The sequence below is a fragment of the Drepanopeziza brunnea genome (assembly GCF_022702325.1).
Source record: "Drepanopeziza brunnea f. sp. 'multigermtubi' strain 214-2 chromosome Unknown ctg16, whole genome shotgun sequence".
Lineage (NCBI taxonomy): Eukaryota > Fungi > Ascomycota > Leotiomycetes > Helotiales > Drepanopezizaceae > Drepanopeziza > Drepanopeziza brunnea.
In genome coordinates, this window is record NW_027094079.1 from 1,286,962 (window position 1) to 1,311,104 (window position 24,143).

Here is a 24,143-nt window from a genome sequence, read left to right on the forward strand (position 1 = left end):
CGCGGAAGAAGTAACCTCCCATTCCTTGCAAGCCCCGAGCCAGCTCCGGCGAATACAATGCGACTCGTGAGGTGTTGGCAAGGAAGTCGGTGATGGGTCCACACATATCAATCCAAACCACTCTTTCTCGGTACACGAGTGTGTGCGCGTGGGCGTTGGGGATTGTGTGAAGCTTGGCGTTGGTGGCGGAGCCGTTATTTGGTGTGACTGCGGAGTTGTCGTTATCATATCTACCGACGTAGAAGTTGAGTCTCTACATCCAAACCATCCTGGCGTCTCACATGTTGTCGTAGAGGTTTTAGTTGGCGTGACGGGGACCCTTGAGCTGGAGCTGGTTGTTGTCGTCGTAGTTTCATCATTGCAGCCAAACCAGCCTGGGGTTTTGCAGGTAGACGTCGAGGTCGTCGTGGTAGTGCTGCTGCTTGTCGTGGTTCCAGATGTGGTCGTGGTCTCGTCGAGGCATCCCCACCAGCCAGGCGTTTGACAAGTCGAGGTCCGTGTCCGTGTCTTTGTAGACGTCGAAGATGGTATGGTTGATGTTCCAGTGCTGTTACCAGTAACCTCTTTCCATAACGGGCAATCGTAACACTCAGGTGTAAATTTGCACTCCGGTGCTTTAGTCCATTTCATCAAGACGTTCTGGATCACGTAAATGATCTTGTGGGTAATAATCGAGACCCTCGTGCCATTTGTATTGACCACATCAAACACACATTCCCTACCGGTATGACATGCACTCTCCATTGCATAGCCTGCATAAGAGCAAGAAGCTGTAGCCCCATTGCAGGTTCCCATATAAATCGGATCCGCATTTTGACCAAAATGATAGGCTCCTGTGTATTCACGTTGCCCTGGCCTGTCAGGGTCAACTCCAGGAGGCACAGGGAGTCCAAGTCGATTCGCTGGCAGGGCATCCGGGACGGCTTGGAAGGTCAAGACGGGTTTGCCATAGGTCAAGCCGATCATAGCACTGAGGGAACCTCCCAATGAATGCCCAGACATCCAGACCTCGGAATTAGGGTACATTGCTGTGACATTTCCATACAGAGTCCGGGCAGCTGCATAGTATCGGTTTTCCTTCCTCAGACTCTTCTGCAAGCAAGTCAAGTTGCAGGTATATGTACCTGAAGCACAATCGCAGACCTGCCTGTAGAATGAGCTGCCTTGCTGGCCACAGCAACAGCTGAAAAAGAGGTTGTCGTTCTCCTTATCGTTTGTAGTCGTTCCATCACCATCCCAGATGGCCAGCGTTGTTCCCTTCAACCCGATGACCACAACCGATTCATCCTCGTTTGCGTATAGATATCCTCTCAGCCCATCACTGTCCCACCCAAATCCTACATCGTTCGTCCTGTTGTAGCCCCCATGGACGTCTTTCCAATCGCCAGTGTTTGGTTGCTCCACGTAGGCATTTGCCGCCATTTGGGCAAAGGTCAAGATGGTCTCCATATTCGTAACATCGGGACCGTGGACTTCATCCATCGTCCACGCTTCAGGCGACGAAGTCCATACTTGGGAGTACTGCCTCGCTGCGGCCACCATCGGGTCTACTACCGAGGGGCGTGTATCCTTCAATCGATGTATCTTCATGGGACTCGTCCGTACCACCAGCGGCCTGCTGACTTCTTCCACTTTCCCTTCCTCGGATTCTATCCACAAGCCAGATGCGGTTTTCGGGACATCGAGCCTCATGTGGAGTGCGGGGCGGTTGAGGTCCCCATGGTGGAACACATGCCGCAACGTCTGGAATCATAGTTAGTAAAAAGACAGAGTAGCGAGAATTTTCTGTAGCATACAAACAGGTGATGATCTTTCGCTCTAGGCGCCGAAACCTCAGGTGGCGGAATCAGAGGAGAGAGTATGGGTGTCTGTTGTTGTTGGTGGTGTTGATTCGGCCCCCTCGGCTCAGCGGAGGCAGCTATCGGGCTCGATAAGGCCAGGAACGAGAGCAGCAGTCCGGCGGTGACCCTGCCGACAGAAGTGCAAGGCGGAAGAGAGTGGGATGTGTCTTTGTACAGCCGCATGACGGAAGTAAATAGGTAGGGAAAAGGTTAGGAAGTAAGATAGAGGAGAGAGGATGTGGTGATATCGAAGGGGATGAGCATAGCATAGCATCGGCTGGCGTCAGGTGCATGGCCTGTGGCCTATGGCCGGCCGAAAGCGGTGAGCGCGCATAAATCTCCAAAGTTGCTGGCGTCATATCTTCATCTGCCCGAATACACGTCTTCCTCACGCTGCTGCTCGTGGATTACCCCGGATTCGTGGAAATGTAATATTTAACAGTGTTTATTGACTTTGTTCGTGCGGTTCCGCAGCATCTGCTTTCATTGCTTCACATTCGTTTACCCCTGGTGGTCCCATCATCCCGGCCTGGGCCAGAGTTTCAGTCGTGGACACTTCATGCAACAGGCTTGGGTCACTGCGACTGCGAATCCTACGTAGTTAGCTGCCAGGTGAATAAATAGAATCCCTCTCTTCTTCTTCCTCTTCTTCTTCTCCTCCTCCTCGACATTTCGAAATGCAAGCAATCACTGACAAGATGTTGTTCACCCTCCCAGACTTCATGGCAACAACTCCTGAGCCAAAGAAGGACCATCGTCCCCGCCCATTAAAGCTTTCCAGATCCTTCATCAAACCTCCCCCCGCAAGTCCGGATCTGGGTACTCGTCCCCAACGAGCCAGCACATTTCAGAATGGGGCAATGGCGGGAAGCCCGGCAGATACGTCGGCTTCGTCTAAGGAGAATTTGAACCTCCGAACACCATCAGATGTGTTTGAAAAAGGCGACTCTGATGATGAGGATGAAGGAGCTGCTGAGATGAACGGGAAGCTGCCTGACGACTTCGATCAACTTCCAATAGAGCTTGTTAGCTTGAGTGACAGGTGAGTCCTGCCTTCCCCCAGGATGCCCTGAGTTAGATGTTGACCGATGCATAGCTTCATCGACTCGCTTTCTGCTAAAGTTCATCCTACCCCACCAACGGTGGACAAACTATCCGGCCTGTTCCAAGACTTCTACGTAGTTGCTGCCAGCCACATTAACACCCATATCTCCGCACTTTCATCCAGGCAGCACAGGTCGAACTCTCCGGCCCCCACTACTGTTGCGGGAAAGATACGGGCAAAAGCCGCCTCGATCAGTAGCAAGGACAGGCCAAAGATTTCATCCGCAAGGAAGGAATCAGAACAACAGATGCTGACCACTGAGGAAATTGCGGAACGCAAACGTGCCCGAAAGGTCCTTGAGCAAAAGAGGGTGGCACTGGAAGAAGCTGTTGAGAGGAGAGTTACGGAAGGAATCTACAGCAGGATTTGGAGGCACAGAAGTACACAGGATGAGGCCCAGGACGAGAAGTTACGATCAAAGACTGCCGCTCTCTCGGTTGTGGGCATTGGTTTGACAGATCTCGGAATTGACCTAGGTCAAGAGTCAAGCGAGAACCCAGATGCGACGGGTAACAAGGAGAAAGAGGTCAAAGAATGGCTTGAAGGTGCTAGAGTGGAGCTTATTGCCATGAACGATGAGAAGCACCCTCTCGGTAAATTGCAACACCTGAAGGCAGCCCACAAAGCGATTGTCGATACGCTTTCACACTTCCACCCTTCTTCATCTGCTGATGAAATCATGCCAATGTTAATATATACCTTGATTACTTCCAGACCCGAAGGTATCGACGTCATCAGCAACTTGTATTTCATTCAGAGGTTCCGCAACGAAATCAAGATAGATGGGGAAGCTGCATACTGCTTGACGAATCTGGAAGCTGCGATTACGTTCCTTGAGACCGTCGACCTCGCAAGCCTTAGAGCGGACGAAAAACCATCAGGACCTCAAAAATCGAACAGTGGACCCACCACACCGCGAGTGGAGAAGCACGATCCATTGCTCTCGCTGACAAGCTCCCCGGAACCATCGGCTCCTGAAGTCAACTCCAACAACACAAGTCCCACATTGTCAAAATCTCAACCGTCCCCTGTCGGACTCAAGCCGATACAGGCGCAAAACCGACGAATTAGCGGCATGTTTCAGCCGCCAGCGGTACTGGGTGCAGCTGGCGACGCTGTCATGAATACCGCCGACCAGGGGTTCAAAACTATCGGTAACAGTCTTGGGGATAGTTATAAGTTTCTTGTTGGCAAACTCAAAGAGCGGCAGGAAGAAGCCACGGGAAAGAAAGCTGAGATCATTGTTCCCAAGACGCTCGATGATGCCAGGAAGCTTGTCAGCACACCTCCTCTAGAGGAAGAGGAATCAGCCAGTGGAGCAAGCTCGCTTCACAGCACAGAAGTGACTGGAGTGACTGGAGTGGCAGGTCGGACTAGAGCCGATTCTGGCTCAAAGCTAGACGACAAGGTCCTCAGTATCATCGGAGGCCGAAAGCTCGCTCGTGATAGGAGTACAGATAGCGTGAGGAGCGCCAGCACGAATGCCAGCAGCAGCAAGAAGGTGGCATTCGCCCATGAAAATGCAGATAAATCTTCGTCACCGCTACACATCTCGCCAGCACCGACTTCAGCACCGTCAGGAAACCCTGCCATTGTGGAGTCGATGCGTAATCTTGGAAATTCATTAAATCCAATAAACAGGATCGCTGGAATGGGAATGATGCGTGGATTTGGGCGCTCGATGACTCTACCTACCACTCCCACCACTCCCACCACCACTCCCACCACGCCTGCTCCTAGTAAAACGGTACCCGATGGCGGTGTTACTGAGTTGACAACCGTAGGCAGTCCTTCCTCTTCCCCTCCTCCAATTTTTCAACTCTCCTCTAACGTCAAAAAGGCATTCCCAGATCTCGCACCTTCCCTCCCAGCAAAAGAAGTGCAAAAGATCGCTCCACCAATTAAGAAGTTCATGGACTTGCAGAACCCAGGAGAGCTGCGCATCAACGAGGTATTGGAGTTATTACGAGACTACAGGCGGTTGGCGGGGGCGCTGAAGGACATGGGTGCTGTTTGAATCTCTGAATTTACTACGGTCACTACCGAATTGGGATTGGGCACTGGGGCATTGCGTGCAGGCATTTATGGCGTTGTTGGCGGTATGTCGGAGCAGATTTTGCACTTTGATTTATGGGTGTAGGGCGTGGATGGGAATTGCTAGAAGGTTCGGAGGCGCTCCTCGAATAGAAATCATAACTTTTTACATGTACCGGCCGCTTGTGGTGAATTCTCCATCTTCAATATGCCTTCCCGTTTGTGAGATCTCTGCCAAGGATTAAAGAGTGGGTGCTGCACGGAATTAACCGGATCCCAATATATCTCGCTCGCTACAGTAGATAAGCGAGCGCGGCGCGAAGTAACGACAACAACAACCATGACGACAAAGCTTAAAGGTACAGGATACATACCTGCGGACGAACCCAAGCTAAGAGAGACCAAGACCAAGGCCAATCACTCTCTCGTTTCTTGTGTTATGTTGTGCCGGGCCGTGCCGCGCGAGACGACCGACCCCCTTCCACGTGATCTCCACCCCAGAAGACCTCCTCGCCAAATCCCTCAGCGCTTCCGTCTCTTCCCATCGCGGAATCTGGTACGAAGACGAAGACGAAGACGAAGACAAGAACGAGAGATCCCCGGCATTGAGATGGATCTGTCTCAGCTGAGGAGGAGGAGTCGTTCGAGACGATAACAACAACAACAACAACAACAACAACAACCTGCATCAACAACAGAGCGAGCCCCGAGGAGGAGGAGAGAAGGAGAAGTTGGGATAGGTGGGCGGGGAGATCTGGGTGGCAGTTTGTGATTGTGAGATGCTGTATTTTTTTGGGGGGTGGGGGGGGGGGGGGGGGGGGATGATGATGATGATGATGATAGGAAGGGTAGATGATAAGAGCTGGTCTTGCTGTGTGGAGAGTCGACGGCTTTGAGAGGGGGTATGTTTGCTTCTTCTTGTGAGTTGGGGGGAGGGGGGGGTAGGTGTCCTCCGACGAGCTTTGTGGGAGGGATGAGGAGGGAGTAGTCGGCTTTGTACTTCCTGTTTGTGTGCGATGCGATGTTAGAATAAGAGTGTTGTGGAGTTCCACAAAAAAAAAAGGAAATGAAATGAAACGGCAGGTTGTGGATCACTGACTTCTGCTTGGTGAGCATCTGTAATGATCCGATGAGGTTCGCTTTGGAGTCGCTGTCACCCTCATCTTCGTCGGCTGAAGGTTCCTCTTCATCAGTGAAGTCCAATGAGTAACGCGGATGCGTCCATTGATACACGTGGAGCTCCTCCAGGGAATGCCTCGAATCGAACAACCCTCTCCCTATTTTGGAAACCGGGAACGTTATGGTCTTGTGCTGATATTGGAAGCGTTTCAGGGCACGAAAGCTCTGCAGGAATTTTACAGGCGAGAGACCTCTGAGAAAACCTTGAGTGAGTGTCAGGTCGGTGATGCGGTGATTTTGCTAGATACTCGTGCGCATGTCAGATGGTGCCGAGTAGAGACCTGTCGCTGTGAACTTGGTGACAGCAGGTAAGTGCATGTAAGAAACTACGAGCTTCGTTGCGAGGAAAGGGTGAGACTTGGACTCCCGATCAAATTTGCAGGGAGTGATAGACATCTCTTTCAGTTCACTCCAGTTGGAAAGATGCATCTTTCCCCAGGACAGGCACGTCAGCCAGTGGGATCGAATCGAGTGTACGGTTTTCGGGGGGCAATCTGAACAGTTCGGTTGTGGTGTAAAAATATCATCATTAACTTACGCCATCTGTATTGCCGAGGGCTAAGTTGATGATCGGATACTTGTTTACCATCCACCCATAGTCCATCAACCCGATCGACTTCAAAGGCGCCGCGAACAGCGTGAAAAGGAATGCTGTGATTGCATCCCAGTAGATGTGGATTTGGAGCCAGTTGACATTAGGTGGGAAGAACATGGATCCAAACCATTGATCGAAGAGACCTTTCCCATAGACCGTATCTGGAAGCTGGCCTCGAACCAAGACTCGATATGCGTCTGTCAAGAAGCTGAGATCATAATCCCAGCCGAATGGATGAGCTGAGGAGAATTCAGTCCGGCATGTCTCTTTGGGATAGCAAGATTCTCTGGGGATTTCGAGTTTCAACGATATTCCGGCCCCGCGGAGTAGGTAGAAGTATGTACCTGGAGTTGACTTACCATATGTATGAAAGTGTCTGACATGCTTGATTGCACCTTTGTTGCCCAGAACTGTACGTATGAACAGGTTATACGGATCGCGATGATTTAGAAAGATTTTCGAGTAGATAAATGGTTCCGTGACGAGGTGAAGTCGTCTCGAAAATCGAGCGATCGCTGTCAGTGGTGAGTCGAGATGGCGCAAGATCTCACAGATGAGTTCGTTGGAGAATGCCAAGAGCGACATGATGGGCAGGTTCTTCTCTTCGACTGTGTGCTGTGAAAGACGATTCAAATGCCGGCCGCGGCTGAACTAGACACGATGACGGGTCCGTCGGTATTAATATCAGCTAGTATATTCTCAGCTATTATATTCTCAGCTATTATATTCTCAGCTAGTATGTTCTCATGACTTTGCCAGATCACGTGCATGTACCTGATGTTCAGTACAGGTTTCGGCGGTGTATGGATGTACATTATATATCTGTTAACTTGGTAATAGTAGAGTAGTAGCAACATACTACATCCATATACCGAACCCGTAAATGCATCCAAGGCGATTCCGAAAAAAAAAAACAGTAAAACAGTCTCTGTCGACCAAGATCCCGTGTTTTCATTTGCTAGTTCCTGCTCTTCTCATCAACTGTAATTGAGCATTGATAAACCGTAGTAAGTATTGCATTTATCACGTGGTTGATGATATGATTCGATTCGAAGGAGCAGCACCCCGCATAGAAGGAAGGGTAACTCGGGATCTCACATCATAAATGAACCTGAATAATCCAATTTTAAATTGAATAATACCTACGGCACATTCAAGGTCAGGTGCCGCGTCGACTCGGCTCCGAGGAGCATCACCGTACCACGCTACACCGGTTGAGCAGACCGACCCTGGACAGACCCTAGAAAATCAAAATCAAAACAAACGGAACGCGTCGCTGTATCGCGACGGGAAAACAAAGCTATTATCACTACCAACAATGCGCGTTATAAAATACGCACTTAACGCGAGAGGCAAGCAAAATTGTTGATTTAGTACGCTTGCTTCTCTTCGCTGATGTGGTATAATTACAATCGTCCAGTGCCCCCATCCGCACACCTTAGCCCCACGCTATCCATCCATCAACAGCCCAGAGGCAGGATCCTTCATTGCAAGAATCCCAATACTGTGTCCATCTTGAACCTTTGGTACACAGATATTGAAAAGCAACCCAGAGCCAGCCAGCCATCCCTCAATAGATAATCCGAACAGAACGTGAGATCCGTCAAAAACAAGACAGAAAGGCGCGATCAATCCCATTTCCCATCGCGATAGACCCATCCGTAACGCCAGTATGAACAACAGAAGAAGATCAGAGAGTCACTATCTACACCTTGCTCGGCGTGGCCTTCTTCTTTGGTGCTGCCGTCTTCTTTCCTGCGGCTTTCTTGGGTGTGCTGTTAGTAGTCTTTGTCACTCGGCCGGACTTGGTGGTGTTGAGGACGCTGGTCTTCTCGACGACTGCGGGGGCCTGGCAATGGTTAGACGCGTTGTAAACGGGGGGTCGAGGTGTTGGCCTACATCCTTAGGAGCAGCGGCCTTCTTGGGTTTAGGAGTAGCTTTTGGCTTGACATCCTTGACTTTTGCGGGAGCCTTTGCGGGAGCCTTTGCCTTCGTAGTCTTTGGGGAAGCTTTGGTCTTCTCAACCTTGGTCTTCTCATCCTTGGGGGCAGCAGTCTTCTTGGCGGTCGAAACCTTCTTCGCAGCGGGCTTCTTCTCGACGACGGCCTTCTTTTCGACGGCCTTCTTGTCTGCCTTGGGCTTGGATGAGGTGGATGAGACCTTGGGTGCCTTTTGGGCAAGCTTGACAGTTCCGGATGTGCCTGGTCAACGTGTCAGATGATAATCGGGGAGATGATTGGATCGGAAGACGCATACCCTTGGGTTGCTCAAAAACTTTCTTCTCTACACCAGTCGCGATTGCCTTGTTAAAAGCAGAGGTGAACATAGCATCGCCAGCCTTGATGACGTTGTTGGCCTTGACGAACTTCTTGATGGCCGAGCGGCTGAGGGAAGAGGGGTCAGCATCCGTCAGGCAAAGACGCGTCGCATCGCGTCGGGATGCAAAGACTGGACTGGACTGAGGCAACGTCTCTTACCTGGAACCCTTGCGATCCTTGAGGGTAGTGATGGCATGGATGATCATGTCTGCGGTCACGCGTAAGTCATTGCTTTGGTATTGGTATAAAAACAAAAGCATCAAGCAGGTAGAGACACTCGATGCGACCCGGGAACTACACGCGCAATCGCGTGGCGACGTCGTGATAGTGGGTGAGGAAGCCTACCTTGGTAGCTGGAGCTGCCATCGGTGGCCTTGGGCTTGGTTGCGGTAGAGGCCTTGGGAGGCATTTTGATTGAGGAGTTGGATTTGAACTGAGTGGATACCGCTGCTAAGAGGGAGGGATGAGAGATGAGAGAGATGTAAGATGGAGACGGAGACGGAGACGAGATGAATCTATCGACGTTGATTATCGAAATCGGGATTAATGTTGGAGACGTGGGAGAAGGAGCGGGCAGCGAAGCGGGGGCGCGAAACGGGAAGGGCGAGTATTTATGGAAGAAGCGAGGGTCATGCCGCCCGTCCAGATCAGAAACGCTAAGATAAACTAGCTTGGGTCTAAACCGCTTTCGGAGCAGGGCTTTCCCTAAAAACTGGGTCCTTTTTTGAGCGGTATTTTCCTCGGAGCCTTCTGATTGGTCCAAGAAGCCAGGATTCCGAGGCGAAACGAACGAACGAACGACAGATGACACTACCCTCCTCTCCCTCCTCTCCTCTACGGCTCCACGGTGGCATGAGAAAAAAGTGCCAACGCATCCGAGTATCTGTCTGTGTCTTCTATTGCTCATCTCCCATTGTTGTCGTCCATCCAGATCTGACTATCAATTGATTCTCTGACGTACCATTCATCTCAAACTTGCTGCATAGTATTACACCTATCGAGGCGGGAGATCGTGCCTTTTCCCAAGTTGACAGCCAACACGAGGGATGCGATGCTGTTTGATGACTGTGCCTGCTCTCTGCTCTCTCTCATCCTTCCCATGCTCGCTATGATGGACGCCATGAGGATACTGAACAGCTCCGACAAATTGGATATGCGAAACTGGCGGGCGTTGAAGGCAGGTCACTCGCGGAAGCTGTGGCGGAGCGACGCCGAAAATGAAGCAATTCAGACTTTGCGACCGGTGGGAATGAACCACCCATTTCCAGCCACCAACGCCTTTTTGCCTCCCTTCAAACCCCCTCGCAAGCATCTGTAACTGAAGCTCTTCAAATCTGTGTACTCCGATTTTAATCATTTCTTGGTTGTTGTTTTCTCACGATTTTCTCGGTGTGGTGCTTACCGTCCACGGTCGCAGTTTTCTTCTTCCTACTTTGCCGCTGGCCACAACGCCATATGGCCAGTCTTACGAAACGGCTTCCGCCTTCGCCGCCTTCAGTTGAAATCCAACTCAAAAGGATGATGCACTCTTGTCTCACACTGTGTTGGCTCCTAGCTCCTAGCTCCTCGAAAGAGAGGCGCATCTCGCCCTCGAACAGTCTGTGACGTGACTCCGTATCGCACCTTGGTATGCAGCCAGCCTCCCTTTGCCTCTACATGTCAGCACACATGTGCTACCATTACGAACACTCGCCCTGTCCCATCAGCCGTTTTTCATTCTCAAATTGGCACATACGCGCTATCCCCCCAAACTCAAATCAAAAGTCTTTTGAGGGTCAAGTTGTGGGATCTTGGGAGAGGTTTTCAGTCGCAACCGCAGCTTCCAGATCACCCTCCGCATTGAATTTCGGCACCACAAAAGACGTAATTCTCATAGCGATCCCCGTACCCTCTCACAGGTCGAGGAGACTTTCTTCGTTGCTTTGACACCGTCCAAATCTTCATATGTGGAATGAGCGCCCAACCTGGCGCGCCCTCGAACAGCAGAAATGCGCCCCGGTGGCCACGACACCCTTCCTATGTCCTTTCGCTCATAACACTAGACTTGCCATTGCTTCGAAAAGCAGAAGTCTAATTTTGATCCATCACGGGACTCGGAGTATCGGCATCCTGCGACGCTACAAATCGCGACCGACCATAACACCTATCCCTCGTCCCTCCGACCGTGGGCCAATCTTCCACGATTGAAATACACGAGTGTTGTATACAGCCATATATATTTTTACTTTTTGACTTTTTTGAAGGGTTCGAAATCCATGAGTCTTTACACGTTCAAGGGTCCAGTCGGTTGTTTCAAATCAGCCTCAGACACATATGCATTCATTTCACCAAACCAAAACCATTATTACTCGCGGTAAAAGGATCAATAATCCCTCGTCCGTAAGTATATATACCAAGTATTTCAAACATCATTTCGCTACCGATTTACTATCGGTCTTTAAAGTCTCCTTGTTTGTCATTCGAGGACTTGGAAGCAATTTACACATTCCATCTACGCAAACCGCACTATCGTACTGCGATCGCTCGGCCACTGATCCAGTGGTCCACTTAAATCCCTAATCACTTTTCTCTTCGATCTCATAAAGTATATTGTGTTCCCTTTCCTCTCTGTAAGCTGTGCGCTGTGCATACATACAAAAACATATATTATAGCCCTCGCGTGTGTATAACAAATTTTAAAAGAATATTGATCCTTCTTCTTCAAATCAGATCCACATCTCTTAAACTCCTTCCCAAGACCATTTCCCCTCTCCCATATCCTAATTGACATTTACAGAGTATACATTAATCACATGATCCCTTACACCCCCGGCGCTCCCCGCACCTCCCCCATCTGTGGTGGGGCTTAACGAAGAGCGGCGCTAGGGTGCACGGGCCACAACCTGGGGGAATACTATCTCGCGTTGCTTGCAAATGACTTCCTGGAAAAAACAACCATCCTTCTACCAACTTCACAACTTATTCAGCTCCACCCCCCTCCGCCAGCGTCACTTCCTCTCTCAAACCCAGCTCGATCCCCGCATATGATCATGTCTCGGGCGGTTCCCACGGAACCCACGGGTTCTTCTCCGAATTTTTCTTCATCTTCGTCAGCCGCCCCGACCTCCGCTCCGATGCCGACTGGCTGCTCAAGCTCCACGTCTCGGGTGTCAAGCGGGGGCTCCGCAGTGGCGGGACCAGCGTAGCCGTGGTGATCACGACCTTCTCCACCGGCGTCCACGCGCCCTTTCCGGCGCTGCTGCGGATGGTCGGCGCGCGCGTGGAACTCCTGCCGCTGCTGCGCGCCCGGTACGTCCGGCTCCGGTACTTCCCGATCCACAGCATCTGCTCGTGCTCGCGCAGGTAGCGCTCCGACGAGAAGTTCCGCAGCACGTTCGCGCGGCCCAGCATACCCAGCTGGCGACGCTGGTCCGTCTTAGCGTACATCCGCTGCGTGATCCACTGCACTTCCGCGGGCGACGGGTGCGGATAGGACAGAACTGGTGCGAGCACGCCCGGCGGATCATCAGCGTAAGCGGCCCAGCCGCCGAGCAGGGCGAGGATGGAAATTTGGGCCCTCGCAAGCGACTCCGAGTCGTTAGGGGGAACGACCTCCGAGAAGCGGGCCCCACTCTGGCCATCGGTGACCACGCAAAAAGAGGCGCCGACGTCTGTGCACACCACTGGCGTGCCGGTCAGAGCCGCTTCGCCCATCGCTAGCGGGAGACCCTCCGATAGCGAGGAGTTTAGGAAGAGCCAGGCGTCTTGGAGCACGAGTGAGGGGTTGCCGAGACCCTTGAGGACGCAGTGGTCGCGGAGGCCTTTGGAGGCGATGAGTTCTTGACATTCGGTCGAGTAGCTGGCCGCTCTTTCCATGTCGCCGTAAATGTGAAGGCTATAGTCCGCAAAGCCCCATTTGTTGACAATGAAGTCCGTGGCGAGGATCGCGTTCTTGATATCCTTTATGTACTGGACGTGAGACAGCATGACAGCTGTGGGCTTATCCGTCTTGAGCTTCCGGATCGGCTCGAACTTTTCCATGTTGCAGATACCATTGACCACGGGATCGATCTTGCGGGCGAAGGTACGGCGGTGTTCCAGATTCCCTTCGGCGGACCCCAGCTCAACTTCCCAGCCAGGATTGAAGTAGGCGGCACAAGGAAGGACGACGTCTGCGTGGTGCTCGAGCAAGACACAGCCCATGTGGCCCAGAGAGATCAGAGAACTGTTGATGAAAGGAGTGTCAAACGATACCGCGGAGGACATAAAGTTTGTCAGCTCACGGAAACTGATACAATGATCCCAGACGTGCAAGGTACAGTGTCTCTTGACCTTGCAAACAATTCCATAGCCGGCGCCGGTAAAATGATGCGACGCTTGAAACACATCGGGGATCTTTTCTGGGACGGGGATCGAGAATATAAACAGGTATCGATGCCACATGTCAAGAGCTTGATCCATCTGCAGCATTGTTGGCTTTTCGAAGTCCCACCACTTCGATACTGGCAAAGTATCTGGCATATCTTCATCCAACCACAACTCTCTCCAAGTCTGCTTGACAATCTCGCTGTCCCAGACATCATTCCAGTTTCGCGACGACTCGAAATAGGTGTTCAGATCGCACAATGCCTTCGTAGCCTCTTCGATATGCAAACGGTTCAGGTGGAGTGTTCTCGAAGTCCGGACCAAGCTGGTAAGAATGGGCAGGAAGTTGGCTTTGATGTCAGCAGTTCGCGTGTCGTAGGATCTTTGCACAACTGCTGAATCGAGGATGTTCCGGAATACCCCGTGAGTCGGGTTGAGGAAATCCAAGCCCCACTGAGGGATGATGGTGAGGGATTGTACATTCCTTTCGATCTGAAATTTGGGTACTCCGTAATCATTCGCAGATTCGGCGACAACGTGCCATCTGATAGTCTTGAGATCGTTGACCATATCCCTGCGGCAGGCGGAAACGCCACCGGGTTCGTTAGGCCACGTCGATGTATCCATGGCCAGGATGTGGAGCTCCTCGTCGCTATCTCGGAGCTGGGTTTCGACAGTCCTGGTGTTAATTCTAGAGTCTCCACCGGTCCCCATAGAGTAGTAATCACTAATCTTGAACGCGATGTGTACCCACGAGGAGACTTCGGGATCAACATCGACTCGGGCCATGATGGTATCCGCCTGTGCATCAAGGTAGTCTCTTGCAGCGTCATGTCGGCCCCAATCTCGGTTTCTCCAGTACGTTCTGAGAACACGGTCTGATCTCAGGAGACCTTCATCAAGCCATCTTGCTGTGACAGCGTCGATTTCCTTGCCTCCTTTCCACGTTTTCCATAGATGGGTTCTAGCCTGAGCGGTAGAAATCGGATAGCGCTTGATGTTCAGACCAAGCAGGCGCCACACGAGGTTCGACTTGATTGTAGAGAATGGAAGGAGCGGGTTGTCGTTTAAGAAGCCACATCTCTCCGGCTTCTTGAGAACGGAGAACCAGTCCTCGTGTATCATGGGAGGGGTTGCAACCAACTCGCCGTTCAGAGTAGTCGAGATTTCCGGATGAGACTTGTGCTCATATGTCCATGATGCATGATGGACATCCGAGCCCTGGATGAAAGTCGCTTCCGTGACTTTTGCGAAGGGGATCCATTCTTCCAGCCTCTGGGGGTGTTTCCGGCCCGGCATGGACCAGGATACCCGGATTGTGATGTGAGGGAGGACAAATTCGCCCCTGAGAAGCTCGTCTTCAAATCTGGCTGAGTTTCGGTACCAGTAAGTGAAGTTGACAGGGTTTACGCCTCTGAAGTACGATCCGGTGGTGATGTAACCTCTCTCATCATATTGCACGATTTGTCCAGTGAGGTCTCCCTTGAGACACTGACGCTGCATGGGTAGCTTTCCATTTGATCCCTTCCGAGCTTGAGGATAGTCGTATACGAACAAGTTGATCACGTTCGCACTTCGAAACTCTTCTCTCTGACGCAGGATCAGCTTGTCAGTATATGTATTGACGGCCATGAGAGTTGTGGGATCGGTGGGCTCTCTGTCGTGCTGGCCGGTATATTGACTAAGGCGCCTGCTACCATCTGGCTGCACCGTCAAGAAACAAGTGGAAGAACCACCGAGGCCTTCGATGACGATCCTGTTCTTCTCGATGACGGTCTTCATACCCTTCATGTCGCTATGAAGCTTATAAACCTTCTCGCGGCCGTGGAACATCACCATTGGCAGGACAAGCCCCTGCAATATTTTGCAGAAAGACCAGATTCCGTTCAGGAAGAGGTTCGTCGGCCATCTTACGAAAGCAGGTTTGGCACGCATCGTGTAGTCCAATTCTCGTTGATACTCCGGGTCGGCGGTAAGCGAAAGGCATACGAACTTGACACAGATCCGCACATTATGGTAGAGGGCAGCGACACACCGTGTCAGGATCCCAGCAATCGAGCGTGGTTGTTTCGCGACCGAAGAAGAGGCAGAGCCGAGAAGCCTCGCATTGCTTAAATCGGGATACTCTGGCTCACTCTCGCTGAAGACCCCGCTGAGATCTTCGCGTGACTTGGCGAAGGAGTAGACAGATACTGTGAGAGAGGCTCCCAGATCACAACGAGCGACGTACTCTTCGGGTTCTATGCAATCCGATGGAGAAATTTGCGTACGGATCCAAGCCTCTTCCACAGAGGTAATAGGCTCAGATTGTCCGCAACATCGTCTCAGCAGGAAAGATCGGACTTGCCGGGGCAAATTGTCCCACTCGCGTTCGCAATCTATGCCCTAGATCGCGGGTGAGTTAGTATTTTTGCCATTTGCGGATAATTTCGGGAAGGGATTTAACAATATATCAAGATCTCGTGACTGGATACGAATGAATGGATATGGTCCTTTTCCCCCTTACCTCCCCTCCCTTTTTTTTTTAACTTACGAGAAGTAGGTAGCGAAGAAGCGTCCGATCCCCATTGTTGATGATCCGAGAACGTTCGGTGGCCGAAGTCTCAAGTTGACGTTTGAGACCCTCTGGAAGTGCCAGCTCATCGCTACCAGAATTGCCCACGACCAGGAGTTCGGCCAGCATCGAATGATCGTGCGAAAACCCAAATTGAGATTCTGCCGTAGCCTGGAAAATAGCCTCCCCGATCACCTTGAAGTTTCGGTGGATGTTGAGAGTCCATTCGTTACCTTCTCGATCAAGACCGAGGACGACAAAGAGATGCAGCCGGTCACCTATTGAACGGCTGATGGTCCGGATCTTTTGTTCTTGCTGCGGTAGGTGTTCTCCGGATACCAATTCGACAGTTATCTTGCCGGTCCTCCAGAGTTCTGCACTTCGCTCGACTAGCGCTCCTGCTGAGGGAAAGGCACTTTGCAAAATCTCGGCATGTGTCGCCCTGCTCTGTGCTATTAGATGTTGCAAGACATTTGCGCCAGGGTGCTGGGCCGGCTCAAGTAGGAAGCGTTGCTCAGCTGGAAGAGCACATACGAAGTCAAACATCTGCGACAAAGTTGCTTGAGAAATTTCAGGGTAAGGTTCTAAGGCGCTGACAGAGTAGGATACGGGTGTTGGCTTCGTATCCATGTCGTCGTCCGTCGGGAGCTTGCCATATGTACATTTCGAGTTGAAAAGTCCGGGCCAACCGATATCGGACAGCCACATCGAGTACGCTGCCGCTATCCACGTCCCAATGGACAAACCGATGACTCCGCCATAAGCAAAATACGGCAGATAGACGTGGAGGGTAATCCCGGCTGGAAAACCAATAACGAACGCAACACCGAGACACTTTGCCGATGCGGTTGCACAGTAAATCTTATTGTACTGGAAGAGAAGCAGCCCAACGTAAGCAAAAACGTAGGCCAAGAACATGATGGATGCACCTTTCGACGCCTCAAATACCCACATGAGGGCAGACGTGATTGAGATTCCCCAGATGTGCATGAAGAAGAACTTCGCTAATGACTTCCAGTAAAGTGCTCGTCTCGCCCTCCTATCGTTGATCCCAGCTTCGTGGAGAAACTTCAAGGAAGTGATGGGCTGATTCGTTGCTTGGTTCGCCGCGGTCCATAGAGGCTGGGAGACGGCATCCAGAGACACCGCACCGATGAGATAATAGCATAATCCAAAGCCCACTGCGAGGCGGTATTGCTCACTACTTGCAGCCGAGAGACCTACGAGGGAGCCGCCCGAGACCAGTGCCGCCCATTTATCAAGGAGCGCAACGACAAAATACAACACCCCGGACCAGATGTCGTCGCCGGTATGACGCCAGTGGAGAAAAGCACTGTGCAGCTTGAGACCTTTCTGCATGTTACCCATGTTGTCGTAGGCAGCTTTCAGGGTGAGATTCCAGGTCGCGCTGTATGGCAATGGCATTCTAGTCCTCTTGAACCTGCAGAACCAGCGCATGAGAAACATGGTGGAATGATAACCTTCCGCAAGCTTGGCGACGAGCGGGTTCGACGTCGGCTTGGTCCAGAAATGTCGGTTGCATTCTGCAAGAACGGCAGCATGAAGTGCCATCCTTGGGTACGGCCCTGTTCCGACTTCTTGAATGTCTTCAACCTGGCCGCATTCTGCTCTCGTTGCAATGTACCAGCTGACAACCTCGGCATCCGTAACAAAAGGTATGTTGAGATACCAAGTGCTCCATTGAGACATTGTCCTCCGAGCTCCGTAAAGAAGAGAATACAGGAAAATGGTCAGAAAGCAGACGTATACGGCGAGATCATGACCGGTCCACAAGGTCACCACGGGCGCGATGAATAGGATTGGGATGCAGTACATGATAACAGTCCGCCCAGACTGGAAACTCGATCCTGGAACTTGATAGATGGAGAGTGCCGAGAGCGTCATGAGGTAGGTCGCAAGCATTGAAAAGTAGAAGCAGAAGACGAGCGCAGCCACGGGACTCCTTATGAATGCGACGGCTATGAATCCACCTATATCGACCATGATGACGATTGCGAGTCCAGCAACGAAGCGAGTGAGAACGAACATATTCATTGCTGGGAAAGCGTTGGCGTAGAGGTAGTAACTTCCTCCCGACGAAATCCAGGAGCCCACCGCTCCACATGCCAGAAGCGCAAACATGAGTGCCGTGGTGGCCATCGTCTTCTCTGTCGAGGACATGAAGGTGGTCAGGTAGAGGCCTCGGCCTACTGTGGTAAGTAACATGATATCAATAAGTGCCGGTACAGCGAAGATCCCCAGGAAAGTGATCTTGTAGTATGCGGGAACATCTTCTTGACCGTCCTTGGGATCCAAGTCGATCTGCATAGGCGCGTAGGCAGATGGGAGGTCAGTGAAGCCCTCTTCGCGCCGCGGTGGCTGATACTTGGTGTAGTAAGTCCTGTATCTGCGTGAGAGGATCCTTCCAAGGTCTCTGGTTGTCATGTCGAAGAATGAATCACAACGGGAACCGAGGGCAAAATTCTCGGCAAAGCAACCTGCAGCGTCCGTTGCATGGTTGGGAAGGGGGTTTCTATCCAGGATCTCCAAAAGAATCTCATCGAGTGCGAGCTTGCGGAATGCAGAGAACAGAGATAGAGCGAGTATGTCGGCGCCAGCGTCAACCTGATCGTCCTGCAGGATTGTCTGGACAACCACACCAATCTGGGCAAGGATTGCCGTTTCACAGTTCATGAGAACTTCGTGCACGCGAGCATCGATCTCTTCAAATAGTGAGATGGCGGCGGCATGGGCAGGAAGCCAACATCCTTTCTCCCCAAGGAAGTTCAAGCGGGCCATCACCAGATCTGAATTTGATATTTCGCCACCGAGATGCGATGTGGATGCCATGGTTCTGAGCTGCGACAACGTCGGGACCTCGATGAGTTGGTATTCGCAGCAGGCCCGAATCTTGGCTAATAACAGGAAGTCATATCCATGCCCTGACAAAACCAGGCGTCGAAGGAATAAGATGGTTTCTTCTGGCGAAAGCTGCTCCAGGTCATAGACGATGCGAGGTGGAAGCTGCCATGTCTTGGATAAAGTCTGGTTCAGTTCAGATAGAGCTACTTCGGCAAGAAAGCATTCGGTTCGGCTACATCCTCGACTTGAGAGGAAAGTGTGGAGCAAAGTACCCAGACGGTCCTGTGACTTGTCCGATAGGTATATATTCAGAATACCCGTACTCGGCTCGAAATCGTACAGACCCCAGAACTGGACCTTCGGACCTGTCTGGAATCCTGAGTGCAGGCCAGCATAGATCTGGATGCGGGGTTTGCCATGATCATCGCTGACGGTGAGGAGATCCAGCAATTCGGAGATCGCCTGTGTCGTGTCGGAGTCGATGGCTTCAGATCCTTTTGATTCATACAGAGCTCTTATCTGTTCACAAAAGCCTTTTACTTCGCCTATCTCGATTTGTTGTAACAAATTAAGTTCTTTGAGATGGCGTTGTGCCTGAAGAAGGTCTCCAAACTCTTGTGGAGCAACTTCCAAACCTATAAACCAGAGTTCGAAGTCAGCTTGATTCTGAGAAGCTTACCTAAGAGTGGTATCGAAGAAGAAAAAAGACCGATATGCAAGAGGGAGAGCAAGCAAGGGGGAAAGCAAGAGGTGGAGCAAACCACAGCTCTCTGTGAATTTGAAAGACGTAGCTAAAGAGACGTACCTAAATGGAAGGAGCCCAAGCCGGTAAAGTCTTCGCCTCCAGCAGATGCAGATAACGGATGGGGCTGCGAATAACTGTGATCTGACTGTCGATGATTCACGATACCACTTCCGGATCCGAACTCGGCGCTGCCGCTGTTATTAGGAGGGTACAATTGTAATTTGGCTGCTAGTCCAGGGATCAAGGAGTCCAACGAATCGTAAAGAGCTTGATGGCCCCGTGAGGTCTCGGATATCTAGACAACATGAGGTACTTATTAGCATGTTTATATTTATGCTTATTTTTAGAGCTGCAATTGGCGCCAAGAGCGGGAGAATTCTATCAAATATCCCGACGACGACGGCGATTCTCTAAGACCTTCTCGGAATCTCGACTATACCTAGGGATGCCATCTCGCAAATTCGACACTCTTCAATCCGGAGTGGTTTCTATATATCTCACGTACCTGATCATTCGCTCGCCAAAAGTTATGGGCTTTCATCACGTTTTCGTCCTTCAACCACATGAGACTTCCAAGAGGTTTGGAATCGACAGTGTGTATAGCAGCAGTATCTGCGTTGGTCAATGAGCCTGCGGATCCTATCCAGCACAGGGCGCTATTGAATTCAGACCAGATAAAGCTGCGTTGCACAACGGCATACTGCGGCTTCACCCCATCGTCGATCGTCTCCCACATCATCATTAGCGACCGTGAGCGCTGCGCAGCTATCGCTCTCATAGCTGTTCGCATCTCGTTCATATGGAAATAGTTTTTTCGGTCTCCATCGCGTCTGATCGTTCCGTTGCGATAGACAAGGCCTGTGACCAGGTCCATCTGGATTTCCCGACATTCACTTTGGGTCAGGCATTCCAGGGGCGACGTATCAATCTCGAGCCAGAGATCCAGGCCAAGGCTCCTGACATATGTTGCCGTCTTATTCAGAACGACGGGTTGAAGATGTGCCCTGAAGCCTGCCAATAGAACTCCCGTGAATGGCATATGCGTCTGGCTCTGGAATTGTGCGGCCAGCAGTTCCGAGAGAGAAGACAGAACCCGGATCACCTCCTCGCTGCTCGAGCTCGCGCTTGACTCTGCGAGCGCGCGCAGATCGATTCGCCCCAGTTTGTGCGTTGAAGTAGCGTGCGTTGTCGAAAGGGCGTTCAACACCCCTTCCTGGAGAGGATCGAGAACAACAACATCCCATTTGGACAGCAGCTTTGTTTGTGACACAGTCGGTGGATTGGCAAAACTTCCAAGAAATACTCCGAAGGAATTGGGCTTTTCTCCCGCTTTAGTCTGTAATGAAAGTCTCTTTCCATTGCTGTTCAGGCGTTCCAGGTATCGCGCCACGGCACCGGGTACGACTACTTGTCTGTGGCGTTCCTATATGAAGCCATAACCATGGTGAGTACAAGTACAGGGGCTCGAGCCATGTAAAAATGTACAGAAGCACTTACTCGCCAAATTTCGATGCCTTTGTAGCAGATCCGATACAGCACATATAGGGAGCCCAGGACGATGCTGGCTAGCAAAAATCCCGCTATGAGCTGCTTGATGAATTAGCATGGAAGCAGAGACTTGAAATGAATACCGGGAAAACCGTACTTTATCCCACCACGAATTCAGCATCAAATTCCAGCCAACGGCTGAAAGTCCTAGGTACGTTGGCTTCATTGCGGTATTGTGAAAAAGAGACATGCACAAAAAGCAAACAAAAATAGTCGAGGAGGAATTCACGTCCCGTTAAAAGTTTAAGGGCATGGCGAGAACACTGGGTATATTCCTAGACGAGCTGTGCTCGCGTTCGTCAGTAAGACCACACCCGGTCAGATATTCAGTTTTTTTTTGCACTCATTGTACATACTGACGAAGCATATAGTTCCGGAACAGCCATCAGCTCGCCAGCTAGCCAGCTACAACATGTACGTTCAACTTCGTGTTGCGGAGTTCTAGGCAACTTGTGAAGATCATATCGCCCCTCGACCGCTCGCTCTAGAGAAGTGAAACAAGTAATTCTCCGAGACACTGACTGTGGAGTCTTTTCTGGGGCAGGTCTCACTCAGTATCTATGATCTAATCCCACTTTCCCCACGTGTGGATTGTTCCTGGATGGCGCCATGGGGAATGGCCGGGCATGTTTCGAGGTCATGTTTTCTCGTATCTTTCCCAAACGAGCGTTAGAGCGTTTGAGTTGGCGCAAGCCTGCAATATTTGTCAATATTTTTTTTCTTTTTTGCCAACCCGCTGACTGGGCTCATGCATAGATAGCAGCCCTGGACCCTAGCCACGCTCTTTTAGCCATCCTCTTGGAGGAATGCTCTGCTACTAGTTCAAGACTGTCTATATATCCGTACATTGATCATCCTCGCATAGTTTCCCGGTTTGGGGCTGGGTCTCGCCCGGCCTACGATTTCTGGGACAACAATCAATACCTGCGATAAGCACTTACTAGTTTTTGTCAATCTTGCTTGCCGCCAGGGTCTGCGAAATCCCAGGTCAAAAGCAAGGCTACACGGGCATTTTCCGTACTTGCTGAAGTGAGTTTTATATTATTTATTTTTATGTATTTTGGTGACGATCGCTTGCGCCAAGCGGCAAGGTCAACAAGATCTACATCCGCTAACCCCATCATATCAGGAACTCTTGCATCAATGAGGCTTCTCTGAGATAAGCCCGTGAGTCCAATATCTTTTTTGTTTTTGCAAAGTTGATTTCCAGTGGAGAAGTTTGTTTAGAATTAATGCTTTCCGTTCTGAAAATGACTTTCTTTCCCAAGTCTCTACGAAAACGGAACTGGTTTGTTGCCATTCTTGCCACTTTCATCATCGCCGTCATCATTGCTATCGCTGTTCCTTTGGCTATCCTCATCCCCAATCGAGGAAATGGCGGCCAACGTTCGAGCGTCCTGTTGCCTCTGTACATCTACCCCGAGACAAGTGATACATGGAGTCCGTTGTTCGATGCGTAAGTCCATCTCTCCAAACACATTAACATGTGTTTCAAAATATGGAGATACTGATCTTTGACACGCTCAGGGTGGAAGCTCGTCCTGAGCTGAAGTTCATTGTCATCGTCAACCCAGGCAGCGGCCCTGGCTTATTAGCATACCCCAACGATCAATACTCGGCCTCCATCGCAAAGCTCAACTCATATGCGAATGTACAAACTGTCGGATATGTCCGAACCGGTTATGCCAGCCAGAATATCAGCAGCGTTGTGAATGAGGTATCTACCTACGCGGGATGGTCCTCCAATTCAAGCACCCTGGCTATGCACGGAATCTTCTTTGATGAAGCTCCGCATCAATACTCAGCCGAGGCGGTAGAGTATATGCAGGTCGTTAATCTGGCGGTCAAGAAGACCGTCGGGCTGCAAGGCGACAAGACGGTAAGAAAGGATCGATGTCCACTTGGGAAATTCCGGCTGATATATTGCAGATTATCCACAACCCTGGCACAGTCCCCGATAACAGGTTCAATGACCCCAACACCGATATCACGGTTGTGTTCGAGGAGTCGTACACGGCCTACTCGACCAAGCTCAGCAGCCTCGCCGCCCTCGGTGGATCGAGGTCGCAGTACTGCTACATGGTCCACTCGGCGCCTACCACCGGACTGAAGCGATTCGTTCACAAGATGAGCGAGCGCGCGGAGTATCTATTTGTGACCGATAACACCCAGGATTACTACGAGAGCTTTGGGGCTGACTTCTCCCACTTTGCGGATGTGGTTCCAAGTTAGGCGAGTGGCCGATCTTTGGAGGTTGGGGTTGGGCTGGCTGACAGCGGCCCCCACAGGCATTGGCATCTGTGCGGCGCAGATCTGTCAAAGCTGCATGATAATCCTATTGTCTCCTTCTCAACCTTCCGAGCAGTCTCTGGCAAAAAAGAAATCCTCACCGTCTGGGTTCTGTCTTGGAACGTGATGCATGTGCACTTGTGGATCGCGAGACATTCAACAACGTGCATCAAGCAACCGTCCCAACAACACGCCAATCGCTCCTGTCTTGAGATCAGAGACAGAGATCCTGTCTTTTTTTTCCTCCCCTTTCTACAGAAAAGCACACCCATGGCAGGCAGCCCTGCATCGTCGAAACGGGCCCTGAGACTTGGCGTGAAGGGTGGCGGCTCAAGCAAGCCATGCTGCCAGTTTTTGCGCCCAACAACGACGAGCTTTGTATCTCTCCCGCTCCATTGGGGTTGGTTTTCAACATCTTCCCAGCATGATTCATGACAGCTGTCCAGGGGGTTTCAGGGTTCCGGATGTAAACCTTAATTCGGATCGCTGGTCCGAGCCGTGTCGTCGTCGTCGTTGTTGTTGTTGTTATCAGTTCGTGCTGAAGTGGCCGCTAGACGATTCTTGTTGTGGGATAAGCTCACCGGCTATGCACTACATCGGGGAGCAGACGGGACCCGGCGGACGGCAAAACGAAGAAGGAAGCTGCTGCCGCATTCGAAGCATGGTAGCAACAGCTCCCGCTAAAGGACATCACGATCTTTTCGGACGGGTCAGAACAATACGACCAAG

The 24,143-nt window shown here is 51.2% G+C and overlaps 6 protein-coding genes across 6 annotated transcripts; 2 read left to right on the forward strand and 4 right to left on the reverse strand.

Annotated features, from left to right (window-relative positions):
* Window positions 1-355: 355 nt before the first annotated feature.
* On the reverse strand, window positions 356-2,024 carry L3040_008656 (uncharacterized protein; the record flags this gene model as incomplete). Its single annotated transcript, XM_066157146.1, has 3 exons — window positions 356-507; window positions 555-1,743; window positions 1,797-2,024. The coding sequence occupies 3 exons, from the start codon at window positions 2,022-2,024 to the stop codon at window positions 356-358; spliced, it is 1,569 nt and encodes a 522-aa protein (XP_066010408.1).
* Window positions 2,025-2,539: 515 nt separating this feature from the next.
* Window positions 2,540-4,963, forward strand: L3040_008657 (uncharacterized protein; the record flags this gene model as incomplete). Its single annotated transcript, XM_066157147.1, has 3 exons — window positions 2,540-2,883; window positions 2,938-4,726; window positions 4,787-4,963. 3 exons carry the CDS (start codon window positions 2,540-2,542, stop codon window positions 4,961-4,963), a joined length of 2,310 nt encoding a protein of 769 aa, XP_066010409.1.
* A 1,645-nt stretch (window positions 4,964-6,608) lies between these two features.
* On the reverse strand, window positions 6,609-7,339 carry L3040_008658 (uncharacterized protein; the record flags this gene model as incomplete). Its single annotated transcript, XM_066157148.1, has 3 exons — window positions 6,609-6,653; window positions 6,698-6,993; window positions 7,114-7,339. The coding sequence occupies 3 exons, from the start codon at window positions 7,337-7,339 to the stop codon at window positions 6,609-6,611; spliced, it is 567 nt and encodes a 188-aa protein (XP_066010410.1).
* A 1,120-nt stretch (window positions 7,340-8,459) lies between these two features.
* L3040_008659 (uncharacterized protein) lies at window positions 8,460-9,481 on the reverse strand (the record flags this gene model as incomplete). The annotated part of the gene is made up of 5 exons (XM_007296020.1): window positions 8,460-8,603; window positions 8,654-8,955; window positions 9,011-9,138; window positions 9,232-9,280; window positions 9,418-9,481. The coding sequence occupies 5 exons, from the start codon at window positions 9,479-9,481 to the stop codon at window positions 8,460-8,462; spliced, it is 687 nt and encodes a 228-aa protein (XP_007296082.1).
* Window positions 9,482-12,099: 2,618 nt separating this feature from the next.
* On the reverse strand, window positions 12,100-21,291 carry L3040_008660 (uncharacterized protein; the record flags this gene model as incomplete). Its single annotated transcript, XM_007296019.1, has 6 exons — window positions 12,100-15,801; window positions 15,950-19,467; window positions 19,638-19,872; window positions 20,083-21,000; window positions 21,075-21,164; window positions 21,223-21,291. The coding sequence occupies 6 exons, from the start codon at window positions 21,289-21,291 to the stop codon at window positions 12,100-12,102; spliced, it is 8,532 nt and encodes a 2,843-aa protein (XP_007296081.1).
* A 1,084-nt stretch (window positions 21,292-22,375) lies between these two features.
* Window positions 22,376-23,357, forward strand: L3040_008661 (uncharacterized protein; the record flags this gene model as incomplete). The annotated part of the gene is made up of 3 exons (XM_007296018.1): window positions 22,376-22,581; window positions 22,653-23,004; window positions 23,055-23,357. 3 exons carry the CDS (start codon window positions 22,376-22,378, stop codon window positions 23,355-23,357), a joined length of 861 nt encoding a protein of 286 aa, XP_007296080.1.
* Between the last annotated feature and the right edge of the window lie 786 nt (window positions 23,358-24,143).